At 35.8% G+C, this 16,239-nt stretch overlaps 1 protein-coding gene across 3 annotated transcripts in view; it reads left to right on the top strand.

The window, feature by feature from the left end:
• RSAD2 (radical S-adenosyl methionine domain containing 2) overlaps positions 1-14,709 on the top strand; it is a 31,613-nt gene extending 16,904 nt beyond the window's left edge. For all 3 annotated transcript variants that reach the window (XM_072634289.1, XM_072634290.1, XM_072634291.1), the window contains 5 exons: positions 4,675-4,836; positions 6,812-7,041; positions 11,197-11,346; positions 13,291-13,323; positions 14,410-14,709. In XM_072634289.1, coding sequence (XP_072490390.1) covers positions 4,675-4,836; positions 6,812-7,041; positions 11,197-11,346; positions 13,291-13,323; positions 14,410-14,574 — 740 coding nt within the window. In that variant the 3' untranslated portion in view covers positions 14,575-14,709. The remainder of the gene's footprint in view (positions 1-4,674; positions 4,837-6,811; positions 7,042-11,196; positions 11,347-13,290; positions 13,324-14,409) is intronic.
• The last annotated feature ends 1,530 nt before the right edge of the window (positions 14,710-16,239 follow it).

Raw genomic sequence — 16,239 nt, 5'->3', positions numbered from 1 at the left:
AGAATACAAAAAAAACCCACATCCTTAAGCATGGATGAGTTGTGACTTGCGCCATTGAAGGGAGTTTTCAAATTAAAATCACAAATCTTTTTGAGTATTAATGATTTTTTTTCTAAATTATTTTGCCCAGGGCACTCTAGTGCAGGAAATATCTATAATACTTTCTTTGGATGTCATATCAAGTTTACTTCCAGAGAATTCTCAAGAGAGCAAAAGTTAGGGAGGATAAAAAGAAAATCTCTCTGAACTAGGGATTAGAAAGTGGTAGCCTGAGGTTTGTTCAGCTGAGTTTAAATCTGTTCAGAGTTTTCTGAGTGATATGCAGGGGACAGTGGTCCACCAAATGAATACACAGTACCTGTGCTGATATGTCTGTTCTCAGGAGAATGGCTTTTTTTATCTCATTAAAAAGCCACAAGCCATTGCCTTTAGGAAGCAATTTATGATTTTGTCAGGCTTCCCAATCACTGGGCACACAGCCTTTAATAACAATGTAAGTACAGTACTAAGTTAAACAAGCAGACTCTAACTTGAAAGCAGAAGTATCAGCAGAATTGTAATCATGGCCCACTTTTATATCTATGGACTATTTTTGTCCTCCAAAGAGAAAAAAACAGTGGCATCTGGTCACTGAAGATTACTATTACATCTTTCTGTGATAAGGCACTTTCCTCACACTTTCCCGTGAAGAATATAGTATAAGGATCATTAATTACATTGTACACATGAAGAAACAGGTTCAGAAAGTTAAAGAAACTGATCATAGTCACATTTCTAGCAAGTTAAAGAGTCAGAATTTGCTCTAAGCCCACTGACTCAAAGTCCACTGTGCTTACCACTATACTATACTGCTATACTTCTAATACTGAAGTTTTAATGAAAATATTAGTTACAATGATATGATATTATGAAATATAAGTTGCTATTTGGAATAACCAAAGAATATTTCAGATATTTTACCTATACCTTCAAAACTGATTTTGAGAGTAGATAAATACCTTAGAAATTATGTAGTCCAAGAGTTTTTAAATCGTCATTTATGAATAGACACAAGGGGATCCATGTGTATATTTAAAAGGACCCTAGAATTTGTTTTTTAATATTTGGTAGTTGTTTTTCAACATAATCGGTTTCCTTTGCAGTCCTATATATTTTATGTAGTGAATTTTACAACATTATTCTGAGAACGAATCCATAGACTATACCAGGCTGTCAAATGGATCAATGATATAAAAAAAGAAAGGTGAAGGGAAAAAAGGTTAAGAATCTCTGAGTTATTTGTACTGATTTACGACCAAAAGATTTAGAGCTGGAAGGGACCATCTCATCTAATTCTCTGATTTAAAAGTGAGGAAACTTAAGTCCTAGAGAAGATAAGTGATTTATTCAATGTCCTACAGAAAATGGTAGAGCCAAGATTTAAGTTCAGAACTTCTAACTCCAAATCCAGCTCTTTTCCACTGCATCATGTTGCCTTTCCTGGAGTATGAGATATTTTAGAATAATGGTTCTTGAACAGCACTGTCTTTCTGGACAGCAATGACTATAAAAGACTGGGATTTGAGCAGAGAAATTTAAGAGAAACAGAAAACTTCTTATTGTGTTCAGAGGTTTTTCAGTTGTATCTAACTCTTGTGACTCCCATTTGGAATTTTCTTGGCAAAGATACTGGAGTGGTTTGCTATTTCCTTTTCTAGCTCATTTTACTAATGAGGAAAATTAGGTAAACAGCATTAAATGACTTGCCCAGGGTCACACAGTAAGTTTCTGAGGCCAAATTTAAAGAGGGTGTTCCTGATTCCAGGCCCAGCTGTTTATTCTCTCTGCCATCTAGCTGTCCTAGACTTCCTACTTTGATCATAGCATTCTTTAAAGAAGAAATGCTTAATATTCTAAGGATTAGCTCTTTCTAAGATGTGCTACACAATTCCCTACCTTCATAGCTGAAGAATATTGATCATAATTTAGTGTAGTTATGATTCAGGTGAATCATAGTGAAAATCAATTATAGTACCGAACCATAACATAGCCTTAGACTGTGTGTTAATGATGTGTGATGGCCTGTTTGCCCCTTCACTGACTGCCCATAGACTCTTGTTTTACTCGCAATGTTGCGCTTCCTCTGGACCATTTCTGGTCTCTGTTGTCAAGGGATCTGCTTCTTTTCATGAATGATTATTTATAGCTCTACCCTCTGCCACGGATTGTTCTCCCCATTGCTTTCTTCTCATTCAATAGTCTCCATTTCCCCCATTTTCTTCTGCTATTTCTCTTTGTTTTGTTTCTACTTCTTTTGTATTTGTAGACTCAAAGCCCACAAAGACTCTTGTAACCATTGTTGTCCAACAAGGCAGTGTTATTCTAGAAAACAAACTAAAAAGATATAGTGTGTTAGCTAATATTTTCACTGGTGTTTATATTTGGAAATTTATGTGTTTAACTTTCAGAGCTTCAAAGATGTGGTTTGTGTAAAGTCCATGTGTCATAATATTTGTCCCACTTCCAGCAGTTAGGATTTTGTGAATAATTCTTGTACTTCTCTTTAGTAATTATATTTTTGGTACAGGTCTAAGATTTCATTAGCATATGTTTGGGGGGCTGGTGTGGAGGGGACTTTCAGGGTAGAAACTACTTCTATTAGGTCTTTTGATTTTTGAAATTAAAGATGTACAAGAAACTATAAACAGCTGGCCTTGACTTTTCCCAAGGCCAAAGGTATTACAGTTAGAAAGATTTAGATTAGACTTTGGGAAATTGAAGATATTACCAGGAGAGCCTGTGATAACATCTTCAGTTTACAGATGAAGAAACTGCAATCTAAGGTATATAAATGACTTACCCAAGGTCACATAGCTAGACTTTGGTAGAGAAGGAAATTGGATCCAGGTACCAATTGTCTCCTGATTCCATAATGTCTCTATCTTGAGAAATAATCCTTTTTAAAGACAAGTCTTTCTGAAGTTACTTGGATAAAAGGACAAACACACTAACAATTAAAGCTGAACAAAAATCAAAAAGGCTGCCATTAGTGATTTTCTTTTCCCCTCCCCAAAATTCCTGGAGCTGAGCTGGATAACCACTGTTACTCCTGGCTTTCTTTGTTGGTATTTGTGTAACCTTGGGCCAATCACTTAACCTTTACATTCTTCAGTTTCCTCATCTATCAAAAAAAAAAAGGATTTAGACTAGAGTATTTTAAGTGGATGAAGGGAAGGGTGAAAGGAGGACAGATTAGACTTTGTTGTACAGATAAAATATCTGAAATATTCTTTAGTTATTCCAAATAGCAACTTATATTTCATAATATCATATCATTGTGACTAATATTCCCATTCAGACTTCAGTATTAGAAGTACAGTAGTATAGTGTGGTGGCAAGCACAGTGAACCTTGAGTCAGTGGTCTTCTATAATCTTATCAAAGTCTGAGATTTCTTTAATTTTGTAATTTTGCAAAAGATAGGGTTGATAAAATGATTCCTTTACCATCTAGCCCCTATACACTAAACTGCATGTCAACTGTATAATTTCCTGATTCCATCCTATGTCCCTGGGCCACTTTCTTCATTAAATCTTCCTTAACTATTTTTTAACATTGTCTCCTTAACGTGTACTTGTACAAGTTAGTACTTATATCTGTATAACTTCTTTCAGCATGTTATCCATTATTATCCAGTATCCCATTGCTCTCTTGTGTTCACATCCCAGCTCTCTTGTGTTCACATCTTAACCCTCCAACCGAATTATAAGGGTCTTGAGAGAAGAGACTTCAAACCTTAGGATTTAGAGCTGTAAGAAATATTAGAAATCCTGTAGTCCAAATCTGTTTTGTTTTTTTTGGGGGGGGGGATAGATGAGGAAACAGAAAAATGGAAAGATTAAGTGATTGGCCCAAGGTTATACAAATATCAAGAAGAATAGACAAGAATACAACTCAGTTTATAAGATCATAGGATCCAAGATCATATCTCTGGAGCTGAAAAGGACCTCAGAGGGCAAGTGGGCCAGCTCCCTAATTTCACAAGGAGGAAACTGAGGCTCATGGAAATTAAGTGATTTAACCAAGATTATACAGATAGAAAGTATCAAAAGAGGGAATTTGAACACAAGTCCTCTGACTTTAAATCCTCCATATCACACTGTATCTTATACTTCTTTGTTCCCTGGAAATATTCCTGGTGCCTTGTACGGTGCCTTACACATTTTAAGTGCTTACCCAATGCTGTTTATGATGAGTGAATTAGGTGTTGCTTCAAAAACATTTGAAATTAAATCTAATTGAATTAAGATTATATTCCCATAATCTAAAAACCAAAAATTTTAAAGCTAGTTATTTTTCAATTCTAAAATAGTACATAATAATTATGAATATGAGTACTATCTAAATTGCTTATTTTTAAAATAGCAAGTTTTTTTTTCTGTGTACATAGTAGATGCTTAATGTTTTCAAAGTGAATGATATTTATAAGTTAACAAATCCAGAAACAGAACACTCTGTAAAGGTCAGCTATTATGTATACTATAGTTTCTTGTGTGCTACTTGAATATAAGGACTGTTTTGCTTTTCATTCGCTTATTCCGACTCCTTGACATAGGGCTTTGCATCTAGTAGGTGTATAATAAATGGTTGCTTAATTTAAATTAAAAAAAATTTTTTTTTCTCTGCCATTTGATAGGTATGGAGAAAATTAACTTTTCAGGAGGAGAGCCATTTCTACATGACAGGGGAGAATTCCTAGGCAAGTTGGTGAAATTCTGCAAAAAAGAACTAAAACTCCCCAGTGTCAGCATTGTGAGTAATGGGAGCCTGATCAGAGAGAAATGGTTCAAGGATTACGGTGAGTGAAATTCTTATGTGCTCACATGTTTGGCGCTTTGTGTGCTACTTTCTATCATTGTTGGAGTCTGTTGTTCCCTTCTCCCAGAAGACTGAGACCAACTGGGCTAGGGAACTAGAATGGGGAAAAACCAAAACTCCCAGAAACTTTCTGCAAGCAGTCTGTAAAGTTTGAGTTGTAAAGGAATCTGGTCAAGTAATAAGTATAGATTTTGGAGCTGGAAGGATCTTTAGAGATCACGTAGTCCAGATTCTCACTTTACAGAAAAGGAGACTGAGACCTGGAGAAGGAAAGTGATTTTCACTAGCTTAGCATGAACCTAAAGCATTATTTGAATCCAGTTCTTCTGATTTCCAATACATGACTTCATAAGACCTAGAACATAGATCATAGGTCTATAATTCTGAAGGTCATCTAGTCCAAAGCTCTTACTTCATAAAAACAAGGAAACCAATGACCAGGTAGACTGTAACTTGTCCAAGGGCACAAAGATACAGAAAGTAATTAGCTGAGATGGGATTCAAACTTGGGTCTTTAGATTCCAAATTCAATGCTCTTCTACACTATGACATTCATGTTCAGAGGGGCAGAAAATTAATCAAGACAAAAGGCTTGAGAGGATTTATGAGCAAGTGGAACTCAAGATGCACCTTGAATGATCAACTGGATATATGGCATAGTTGAAAGAATACCTGTTTAGGAATCAGATAGAAGTGGGTTCTAGTTCCAATTCTGTCCAGCCTTGTTAAGTGAACAGATCTCCTTTCCTTAATTTCCTATCAATTAAATCAGAGTATTGAATTAGATCATCTCTAAAGTTCCTTCTTCAGCTCTGTAAATCTTGTGGCTTTTCAAGTAGAAGATGGCATTGTAGGAAAGAGGAAGATGGGTGAAAACTTGGAGTGATCACAGAGTCATGGGATCATAGGATTTAGAATCAGAAGGGACCTAACTAATTATCTAACAGTTCTGTTATTGCTCCCCTATTTGCACAGAGGAACACCTCTAGGTCAGAGAGGACAAGTGATATACTCAAGGTCATATAGGCAGTAAGTAGCAGAGTTGGGAGTTCCTATGACTCCAGGTCAGTTATTTGTTTGGATTGACTAGAATGGAAGGATACATTGGAGAAAAGCTAGAGATAAGAATTAAAGAGCTAACATTTGTACAGCTCTTCACGCTTTTTCAAAGCACTTAATATACATGATCTCATTTGAGCCCCACAACAGGGGAGTGATGTAATTGTTATCTGTAATTTACACATAAAGAATATGAGATTCAGAGATTTGCCTAAAATCAGACAGCTAGTAAATGTCAAAGTCCTTTCTTAAATGTGCAGGTTGGACTAAATGATCTTGAAAACTCTTTCAACCTTCTCACAATCTACACTTCTATGTCTGTGTTCAACAGCTGGTACCATCCCTTTACTTGACACTTGGCATTGTCAATATACATTTTTTTAAAATCATGTATATTCATACTTTTCAAAATATATGTACATAAAAAGGAAGATTTACAGCAGGAAAGACTGCCTTACAAGTAACACAAATTCCAATAAATTCATGATGGGATCACACATGAGTATGAATCTAAATCAAGCTAATCTTCTCAAGTCCATTCTCTAGCCAAACTGAAGCTAGAAAACAGCTGTGGTATATAAATTATTTCTCAGGGAGTTTGGAAAGAAACAAACCTTTTTTAATAGAATGGAAAAAAACATAGTAGAAAACTACCTTAGACTTCAGATTTCCCATCTAGAAAATGAAGATGTTAGATTACATGGCTTCTGAGGTCCCTTCTAGCTTTTAGATCTGTGATTCTATTCACATATGTGCATGTATGTATGCATATATATATGTGTGTGAATGTACATATATCTGTATATGTATATGTATACTGATGAAGATTTCTAAGCTATTCACTATACCTAGTTCTTGGAAAGGGAAAAGTGAATACCTTGTTTTTTCCCCTCCAGGTGAATACCTAGACATTCTCGCTATTTCATGTGACAGTTTTGATGAGCAAGTCAATGTGCTGATTGGCCGTGGACAAGGGAAGAAGAATCACGTGGAGAACCTGTGGAAGCTGAGGAGGTGGTGTGCAGATTATAGAGTTGCTTTCAAGATCAATTCTGTCATTAACAGATTTAACATGGAAGAAGACATGAATGAACAGATTCAATCCTTAAACCCCGTTCGCTGGAAGGTAAGTACATAAACATAGTTGTCTGATTTTTTTAATAAAACAACATTTTAGAGAGGTTGTTGTTGGCAAAGTTTGTGAAAACTCAAGCTCTGTGAAGCTTGGAGATGAGGGAGCCAGCTGTCAGTTGTGTCACTCGTTGTTTGGAAGCAGAATACTCTATCCCCTCTCAATTCTCCATCTAAAGTATTCTTAATACTCCATCTCAGTATTGCTGGTGGATATCAGAATGCTTACAAGCCTTGTCACCCATATCTTTCCCAATAGAGAGGATCCATTCACCAGGCCAGAGACATTTCTCTGTTTTGTTTTTTTTCCTTTGGTTCTCCATTTAAAAAATAGGAATGATAGTATGAAGGAGTATGAGGGGAAAAAAGCTAAAAGATATACTAAACACTTAGAATTTTCTCATAGTAAAAGGTATGTAGTGTTATTATTATTTTCTTTAAGATAGTGATAGAAACTGGACTCATGGTGTAATTTGCATAAAAAACTTCCAGGTAAGAAAACTTCCTCTCCTAATTCAGGACAACACTTCTGTTTCAACTCTACCTCCTTTTCACTGGAAACTTAGACTTGGCCTTTGAAACCATGCTGGCTTCTAATAGACCTTTTTTAGCCTTTTCTTTGCTAACTAAGGCCTCCACCACAATCTTCCATGTCCCCCATCTTTCTTCTAGCTTTATATAATATCTTCTCCCATTAGAATGTAAGCTCCCTGAGGTCAGGGACTTTCTTGGTTTTGCATCCCTAGCTCTTAGCACATTGCCTAACTCATGGTAAAGCATTCAATAAATGTTTTATCTAACAATCTAGATATTATCTGAGCTTGTAGTCTTAGAGTTGCTAGCCTAGAGCACTGACTCAGTGACTTACCCAGGATCACATAACTGTAAAAAATTCAATAAAAATCAATATTTATGCAAGTAAAAATGGCTCATTGTAAATGAGCTTGTACCGAAAGGGGAAAAAATATTCTAACCACAAAATATGAGAGGCAACCTCGACTAATGGAAAGGGAGCCAGCCTTAAAGTCAGAGAGACTTGCATTCAAGTTTGACTTCTGACACATACTGAATTTGAGACCCTGGGCAAGTCCCTCAGTCTTTCAGTGCGCTAGGTGGCCCTAAGATGATAAGATGGAATCTTGTGTCTAAGACTTTCATTTGTTCTATTGCTGCATAGAAAGGGAAAGGTCTTGTATTTTGCAAATATTTTAATTTTATTGATGCTTTTGTTTAATTGTATTAATGTCTAAAAGTATTCCTATCCCTTTCCCCACCTGGAGATCTGTTTCTTGCAAAAAAAAAAAAAAATTGAACAGGGAAATAAAAGCAGTTTAGCAAATGTGAACACATATTCTGAATCTGAGAGTGTATTCACCATTCCACTCCTGTGTTCTTCACCACTGCAAAGAAGGAAGGAGGGGGATCTTTCTCAACACTTTTCTATTTTTACATAGTGTTCAATTTACTTTTTTGTCATTGTTCTTTCTGTTTACATTGCTGTAGTCTTTGTGGATAGTGTTTTCCTTTTCCTGCTTATTTCATTCTGTATCAATCCATGTAAGTCCTTCCATGTTTCTCTGAACTCTTCATATTCTATTATATTTGAATATACCATAATGTGTCCAAATTGGTGGACATTTACTTTGATTCTAGTTATTTGCTTCTACATTAAAAAAAGTTGCTATGTATATTTTGGTAAATATAGGACCTTTCTGTTATTTTATTTGAGGTTCTCTTCTTAGCAATGAGATCTCTTTGTCTAAGAATATGAGTGTTTTAGTCACTTTTGAAAAAAAACTCAATTTAAATGACTTTTGAGAATGGTTGATTACTTGTGTGTTAGTGGCAGTCTTCCACTGATTCTTTCCATCTTTTGTCATCTTAGACAACTTTGGGGACAAATGGTAGTATCTTGAGTTGTATTAATTTGCCTATCTCTTATTGTTGATGATTTAAAGGACTACTGATACAATGGGGGAAAATAACTGACTCTAGAGGCAGATGACTTCAGTCAAATTCTTCTCTAATATGTACTACTTGTACAAGGCAAAAATCATTTAACGTTTCTGGGTCACATGTGTCCTCATCCATAAAAGAAGGGAAGTGAACTATAAGAATTATGAGGTCGCTTCAATTTCTAAATCTATAAACCTAATCTTCTGTGGCTGTTAATAGTTTGTAAGTCTTTTTTTTTAGAAAACTGTTTATTTACGTCCTTTGACTGCTAATATATTGAAGAACGGCTTTTGGTCTTATGTGTCTGTGTTAATTCTTCATATATCTTTAATATATGGTCCTAACCAGAGATATTTAATGCAAATATTTTTTCCTCAATTAACAATTTTCTTTGTTATTCTTGCTCCATTGACTTTGTTTCTGCAAAAGCTTTTCAGTTTCACATAATTGAAATTATTTATTTTAACTTTGTCCTTTGTTTGATTAAGAATTCTCTACCACACATAGCCATAGTTGTGAAAGATGTCATCTATCTATTTTTCTCCCCTTTTTTTTCTTTGTAATGTGATCTTTTGCTCACATATTTCTAATTAGAACCTATTGGAGTATATGGCATAAGATGTTGTTCTGAACCTAAGATTTGCCAAAATGTTTTCCAGTTCTCCCAGCAGTTTTTGTCACATGAGGAGCTATTCATGATGTAATTTATTTTCGCTGTTTATTTAACATTGTGTCAGTGAAATAGACTTGTTCCAAATCTTGGTTATCCAGGTTGTTCCTCTCCTGTGTTTTTTTTTTTCTTTAGCCAATACTAAGTACTCTTCATGATTCTGCTTTATAGGATAATTTGAGAACTGGAAATGCAGGGAGAAAGTATATTCAAGTACCACAACTTCAAAGAAATAGTCAGGGGATGACCCTTAATATTTGGGAGAGAGTAGGGAATGATCCTTTATTTCTTAAAATAGAGGGTTTAATGAGATTGGCAGCCAACTAAATAATGATTGTCCTTCAATATGAAATAACACTTGAGTCTCTATTCTACTAGAAATATCAAGAAATATAGAATTTTAGACTCAGGAGGTTATCATCAGCCAAAAAGAATTCACTGGGCCCAAACCAGGTCCTCAGTGCAAAGATCATGGCATCCAGGGAAAAAAAAGGGACGGGTTTGTTGGGACAGTTGTTTAGTGGTTTAATGAAAGATATGAGACATTAAAGCTGTCTTTTCTCCTTGGAGGGAATGAGAAACTCATTTCCTTCTTTATGACCTAATAAGTTTAGACAAGGTGATTACTGAGGGCCTTTCAGGCCCTAACTCTCAGTGATCCTATGATCCTATGATCCATTCAGACTCTAAAATTGAATAATTCTATAATTATCAATTTGGGAAGAGTTCTCTCATGGTCTGCTACAAAGTAAACTTTGCCAAAAATACATACTTTTTATCTTATCTCTCCCATTAAGCATAGAATCTTTTATAAAAATATACAGGTTAATTTTATATTAACTCAGCTGGTGAGTGTCTGAGGCTAGATTTGATCCCAGCAAGATGGGTCTTCTGATTTCAGACCCAGCACTCTATCCATCATGCCACCTAGCTGCCCCTAAGATTTGCTAGTTTCCTCTAAAATTCAGTTCAAGCTCCCTAGCCTACAAAAAAATCTTTTCTGATTCCCCCAAGACTCTAATGCCTCCCCCAAAATTACCTTGTATTTATTAATTTTTTTATATACTTGTATTTGTTGTCTCTCCTTAAAGCATGCAAACTCTTTGACTGTTTCCTTTTTGTCCTTGTATCTCCATCACCTAAATGCCTTCTACGTTCTCTTTAATCAGATCTGAAAATTTTATTAGTTGAAATTTACATTTAACCTGTATGCCACTTTCTGGAATATGTACAAGATATGTAAACGTAAAAGTGCTCTGTAACTATGAATAACAATTAACGTTGTTATTTAAAGTATCTGTTGAATGTTTCTGCTGCTAGGTGCAATTCTTCCTTCTTTACAGACCTTACAGGAACTACTTCTATGTCCCTGAAGTGACTTTTCTGTGTAACAAACTTGTTTAATTCAAAGGGGGTTCTGTGTGTAAAGGAGAGAGGTAAGTGAGCTGCCGGAGAGAGCACGTTCTGATCCCTTAATAATGAAAGGTACTTTGAAGAAAACAGTGACAATGCTATGTCTTTCAGGTGTTCCAGTGCCTAATCATTGAGGGTGAGAATGCTGGGGAAGATGCCCTGAGAGAAGCAGAGAGATTTGTTATTAGTGATGAGGACTTTGAAAAATTCCTAGACCGGCATAAAGGTGTCTCCTGTTTGGTACCTGAATCTAATAAAAAGGTAATGGGAAACAAGATCCGTTTCTTTTACTGTCACAGATCTAGATTAAGTACAAGGATATCAATATTAGAAGATCATAGATATAAATCTGGATGGGACTTCAGAGGTCATGTAGTCTAAGCCTTTCATTTTACAGATGGGGAAATTGAAACCCAAGAAGCAGAAGAGCTTTGCCCAAGGTTATATAGGTAGGAAGTGGCAGAGCCAGTGTTTGAATCCAGGACTTCAGACTTCAAATCCTCAAATTATTTCTACTCTTTGTTATTTGAGTAACACTCATGGAAGAGTGGATTTAGGTCTAAGGAACTCTATTTGAATCTCTCCTTTCTGTGGCCTCGCAAAAATAAGTTCTCTTGACCTCAGTTTCCCCATCTGTAAAACAAGAGGCTAAACTTTTGTCTTTTAGCTCTACATGTTATGAATGAGTCTTTTTTTTCAGTGCCAGAAGTCCTACTCACATATTTTGAAAGGAATTCTTTATTTTCCTTTCTTAGAGGCAACATGATCTAGTGGGAATATATATGCATAAATAGTGTGTATGTATGTGTATATGTGTGTGAGAGAGACAGAGAAAAAAGAAAGAGAGGGAGGAAGAGGGAGGGGAGGGTGAGTGGGAGGGCGAGAGGGAGGGAGAGACGGAGAGAGGGGGAGAGAGAGCGCTGAAGTACATAGAGTATTAGGCTTTATTGAACCTAAGTTCAAATCCAGCCTCAGACATTTCCTGACTGGGGGACTTGTCTGCAATAGCACCTACCTCCCAAGATTGTTGTGAGAATCAAAGGAGATATTTGTACAATTCTCTGTAAACCTTGAAATACTATTATTATTCTCTTACTCTTGGCTCAAGTATTTGTGTGCACATATACAAATCATTACTTCATGTAATCTCTAACTTGAGCCTTTAAAGGTCATTTAATTCAACTGATACCAGTACAGAACAGAAATCCCCTCCCCCCTTTTTTTTTAACAATAGTCCTGAAAAAGAGATCTTTTATTTTCTACTATGTAGCAGTTATATGTAATATGTAATAGACACTGGGTTTAGGGTCAGAGGCTCTGGTTTCAAATCCTGGCTCTGCTAATATATGCTAGTATAACTCAGCACGAGCTATTTTCCCTCTCTGAGCCTTAGTTTCTTCCTCTATAAAAGGAGGCAATAAGACTATCTGACCTCTGAGATCCCCTTCAGCTCTAAATTTTGGTGGGGAAGTTATTGCCCATGGTTCCACCAAAGCAACCCACTTAACTTTTGGATAGCTCTAATTGTTAGGAACTATTTCCTGTTTTGGAATCAAAATCTGCCTCTCAAAACTTTCCACCAATTATTTCTAGCTTGGTTCTCTGTGGCCAAGCAGAACAAGGTTAATCCATCTTTCATATAACAACCCTTTGAATACTCAAAGATTTTCTAGTTTTCAATGGCTTTTCTAAAATATGGTACTCAGAAGTGAGCACAATATCCCAGATGTGATCCAATCAGGGAAGAGTATAGGATCACTACTTTTCCAGGCTTTAGTGTTCTTGTTTGCATAACCAGCAGATGGGACTTCATGAACTGTCGCTCTCCTTCTAGCTCTAATATGTTATGAGTCTATGACAAATAGACTTTCAGCGATCCACAAGTTCATCCATGTGGGTTCTCCTTCCACTGACACTGACCCTTCAAAAGTTGCCGTGGTCAAAAGATTCATCATTTGTTAGTCACGCTTTTGACGGGGAACCTTTCTGGACCTCAGTGCACGGACTGTCACCAAGCCTGTACTGAAGTACTGCAAGTGTAGTAGGGCTTGACAACTCAGGGTCTGCTGACATAACCTTCAAGGACTGCAGGTCACCTCTATGTTGCAATGGAGCATTTGAATAACACTTTTTTATTGTAATAACATGTAAAAATCATGTAAAAAATCTGAAATTTTTGATCATTTTTTTTCCTTTGTATTGCAGATGAAAGATTCTTACCTTATTCTGGATGAATATGTAAGTCAACAAGCTATAAAAACAATGTTTCTTGCAAATCAGTTAAGCATAACAACTATACTTGTATTTTAATGAGCTAAGCTATATGTGTATTTTTGAGTGCTTCTAAAGCAGCATTTCATATTTTTAAAAGAATGATATATTAATGAGTAATTATTTCTTGTCAAAACAAATATCCATTTAGGGTTGTTTATGGAAAATGTACATTGTGACAAAGGATTTTATTTTAGCCTTAAAAACTAACTTGCCTTACAGATGTCAGAATCCATTTTAGATGGAGTAGTGATTTGACAATTATTCGGTAAAACTGGTTATAGTAAAGAGCCAATATATATAAATTAAAAACAGAAATTTTTTGAGGGCAAAATAATTTCTTTGAGATAATTAAAAAAGTATTGGCTTGGGTGTCAATAGACCTGGCCTCCCCCACTAACTCTCTGGGTAAGCTTAGGCAAGTGATTTCACCTTTTTCAGCCTTAGCCTCCCCATCTGTAAGTAATCGGTTTGAACTAGAAGCCCTCGAGGTCCCTTCCGGCACTAATATTTAATGATTCTTTCTTTCTATGGTTCTGAATCTCTCATTAGGCTGTTGAGATTACTCAAAGGAGTCAAATGAACTGCTAGATCACTATTTGGCTTTCTAAAAACCACATCTGAGCCAAAATGTGGGTTTGGAAATTTTAGTTTATCCCAATTCAACAGAAATTTGTTGAATTACTACTACTAAGTTTCTGGGACTGTGTTAGACCTAGTGATGAACACAAAGACATAGACTCTACCCACAAGGCTCTTAAGATTTCTGCTCTTGACTCTCCAACTAAGTAACAATATATGGCTCTGTGTAATCCAACCAGCGAAAGTACAGACTTAGGACTCTTAAAACCTTAGCATACACTTAGTCACCAAGCATTAATTAAGCACCCATTCTGTGTCAGGCATTATACTAAGCCCTGGTGGAAAAAAATAAAATAAAAGGAGGGAAAAACATCAGAACACGTAAAGTCATTAGACCTTCATTGAATGTTAGAGATAGTAGGTGATAGGTGCATTTCAGAATGTATTAATTTTCTATCATAATTTTTCTAGATGCGCTTTCTGGATTGTACAAAAGGCCGGAAAGATCCTTCTAAATCAATTCTGGATGTGGGAGTAGAAGAAGCCATAAAATTCAGTGGCTTTGATGAAAAAATGTTTCTAAAGCGAGGAGGGAAGTATGTATGGAGTAAAGGAGACCTTAAACTGGACTGGTGAAGATCAGGAAAATATTGGCACAGGAGAAAAGGGAATCCTTAAGAAAAATGAGTAATTGTCTTTTTTAACATTGCAATCCTGTTTCTGAATTACATCTGAACGTCATTTTTTTAATCATGCGGACACTGCATAGGATTTTAGACCTTACAGGTCATCTTTTCTAACAACTTCATTTTACAAAGGAGGAAACCAGCAGTCACAGACTCTGCCAGATGGTGCATGTTAAAGAGACAAATAGGGAAGCTTGACAGGACTTGAATGCCTCTTGCAGTGCCCAATATGATCACTAGGGGGCATATGGCTATTATGGAATACTCTCTACAGTAGAAAGTCATGTCAAACTTTGTAGTCTTTTGCTTGGAGGCAGCAATGACATTCAGGAAAACTGGTAAACTAGACCCATTTTTGTCTGAAATGAAAATAATGTCCTGTTATTTGGCAGAATTGATCTTTCCAGAAAATGGGCAAGAAAATCTACCTGCATGTGTTTTTTTTCTTTTGTTTGTTTGTTTTTTAATGTTTTTTCCCCCGGTGAAGTTTTGTCTTTTGTCTAGTGCACTGGACTTGTAATCAGGAAACTTTACTTTGAATCCTGCCTAATTGGTCCTTTCAAGATTTAATTCTATAGTGCTATGATCTCTCCTAGTTTACCTACTTTACTCCTCCCTCACTATCAGAATCTGGCCCACTATTTTACAGCATTCATTCATTTAATAAACATTTCTTAATTACCTACTATGTGCTAGACACTGTGCTAAGACTTAGATACAAAACGAGGGAAAAGGCCCTCAAGGAGCTTTTAAAAATAGACAAACTGAAGATAGTGAAATAGAATTTACATGACTTGCCCAAGGACTCACAGGCGTTAATTATTAGAAGTGAAATTTGACTCTAGGTCCTCTGAGTCCACAGCAGACACTTTTCCTATCCTAATACACAATATTATTGAAATTCAAATTCAAATGTGATTGTGATTCAGTATTCCGGGGGAGAGGGATAATTTTTAGAGACAAAGTATCTGTTTCCAAATGTTTATGGTCCAACATATCAAAGTTGTTTTTTGTTTGTTTGTTTTTGCAGTGTTACTTCTTTGGAGACAAAGAAATTCCTAATTCTAGTCATTTCCGTATCAATATTCTAGCACTGTCTCATATTTCTTTAGTGCTTTAAGGTTTACAAAATGGTTTTTTTTTTTGCACAATAAATCACTAAGCTATATAGTTCAAGTGTTCATTTTACAAGTGAGGAAACTAAGTCTCAGGGGAAGTAAATAGCTCATGGCTACACCATTAGCTACATATATCTAACAGTGCTACATCTTGAGTAAAATTAAAACAGAGGAGTCATATATTTTAAGAAAAAAACCTCTTTTTTGTTTAACCTACAGTAATCAATCAGCAAGCATTATTTTATTAAGAGCCTGTTATGTGCCTAGCACTATGGCAAAAGCTGGGGATACAAATTGAGAATGAAACAATCCCTCCTCTCAAAAGAATATTTGTTGGTTTTATATATATATAGTCTTCTACATTTAAGCTTATGCTATTTAAGCTAGAATCATAACTAGAAAGTTTGATGCCCAAGACAAATCACACAAAATGGCTCAAGAAAAAGCAGTTTGAAATATTCTCTCAAATGAACTTTTTGACAGAAATTCAGTTGAAA

The sequence above is a fragment of the Notamacropus eugenii genome, chromosome 1 (genome assembly GCF_028372415.1).
Source record: "Notamacropus eugenii isolate mMacEug1 chromosome 1, mMacEug1.pri_v2, whole genome shotgun sequence".
NCBI lineage: Eukaryota > Metazoa > Chordata > Mammalia > Diprotodontia > Macropodidae > Notamacropus > Notamacropus eugenii.
This window is presented reverse-complemented; position numbering and strand designations above follow the sequence as displayed.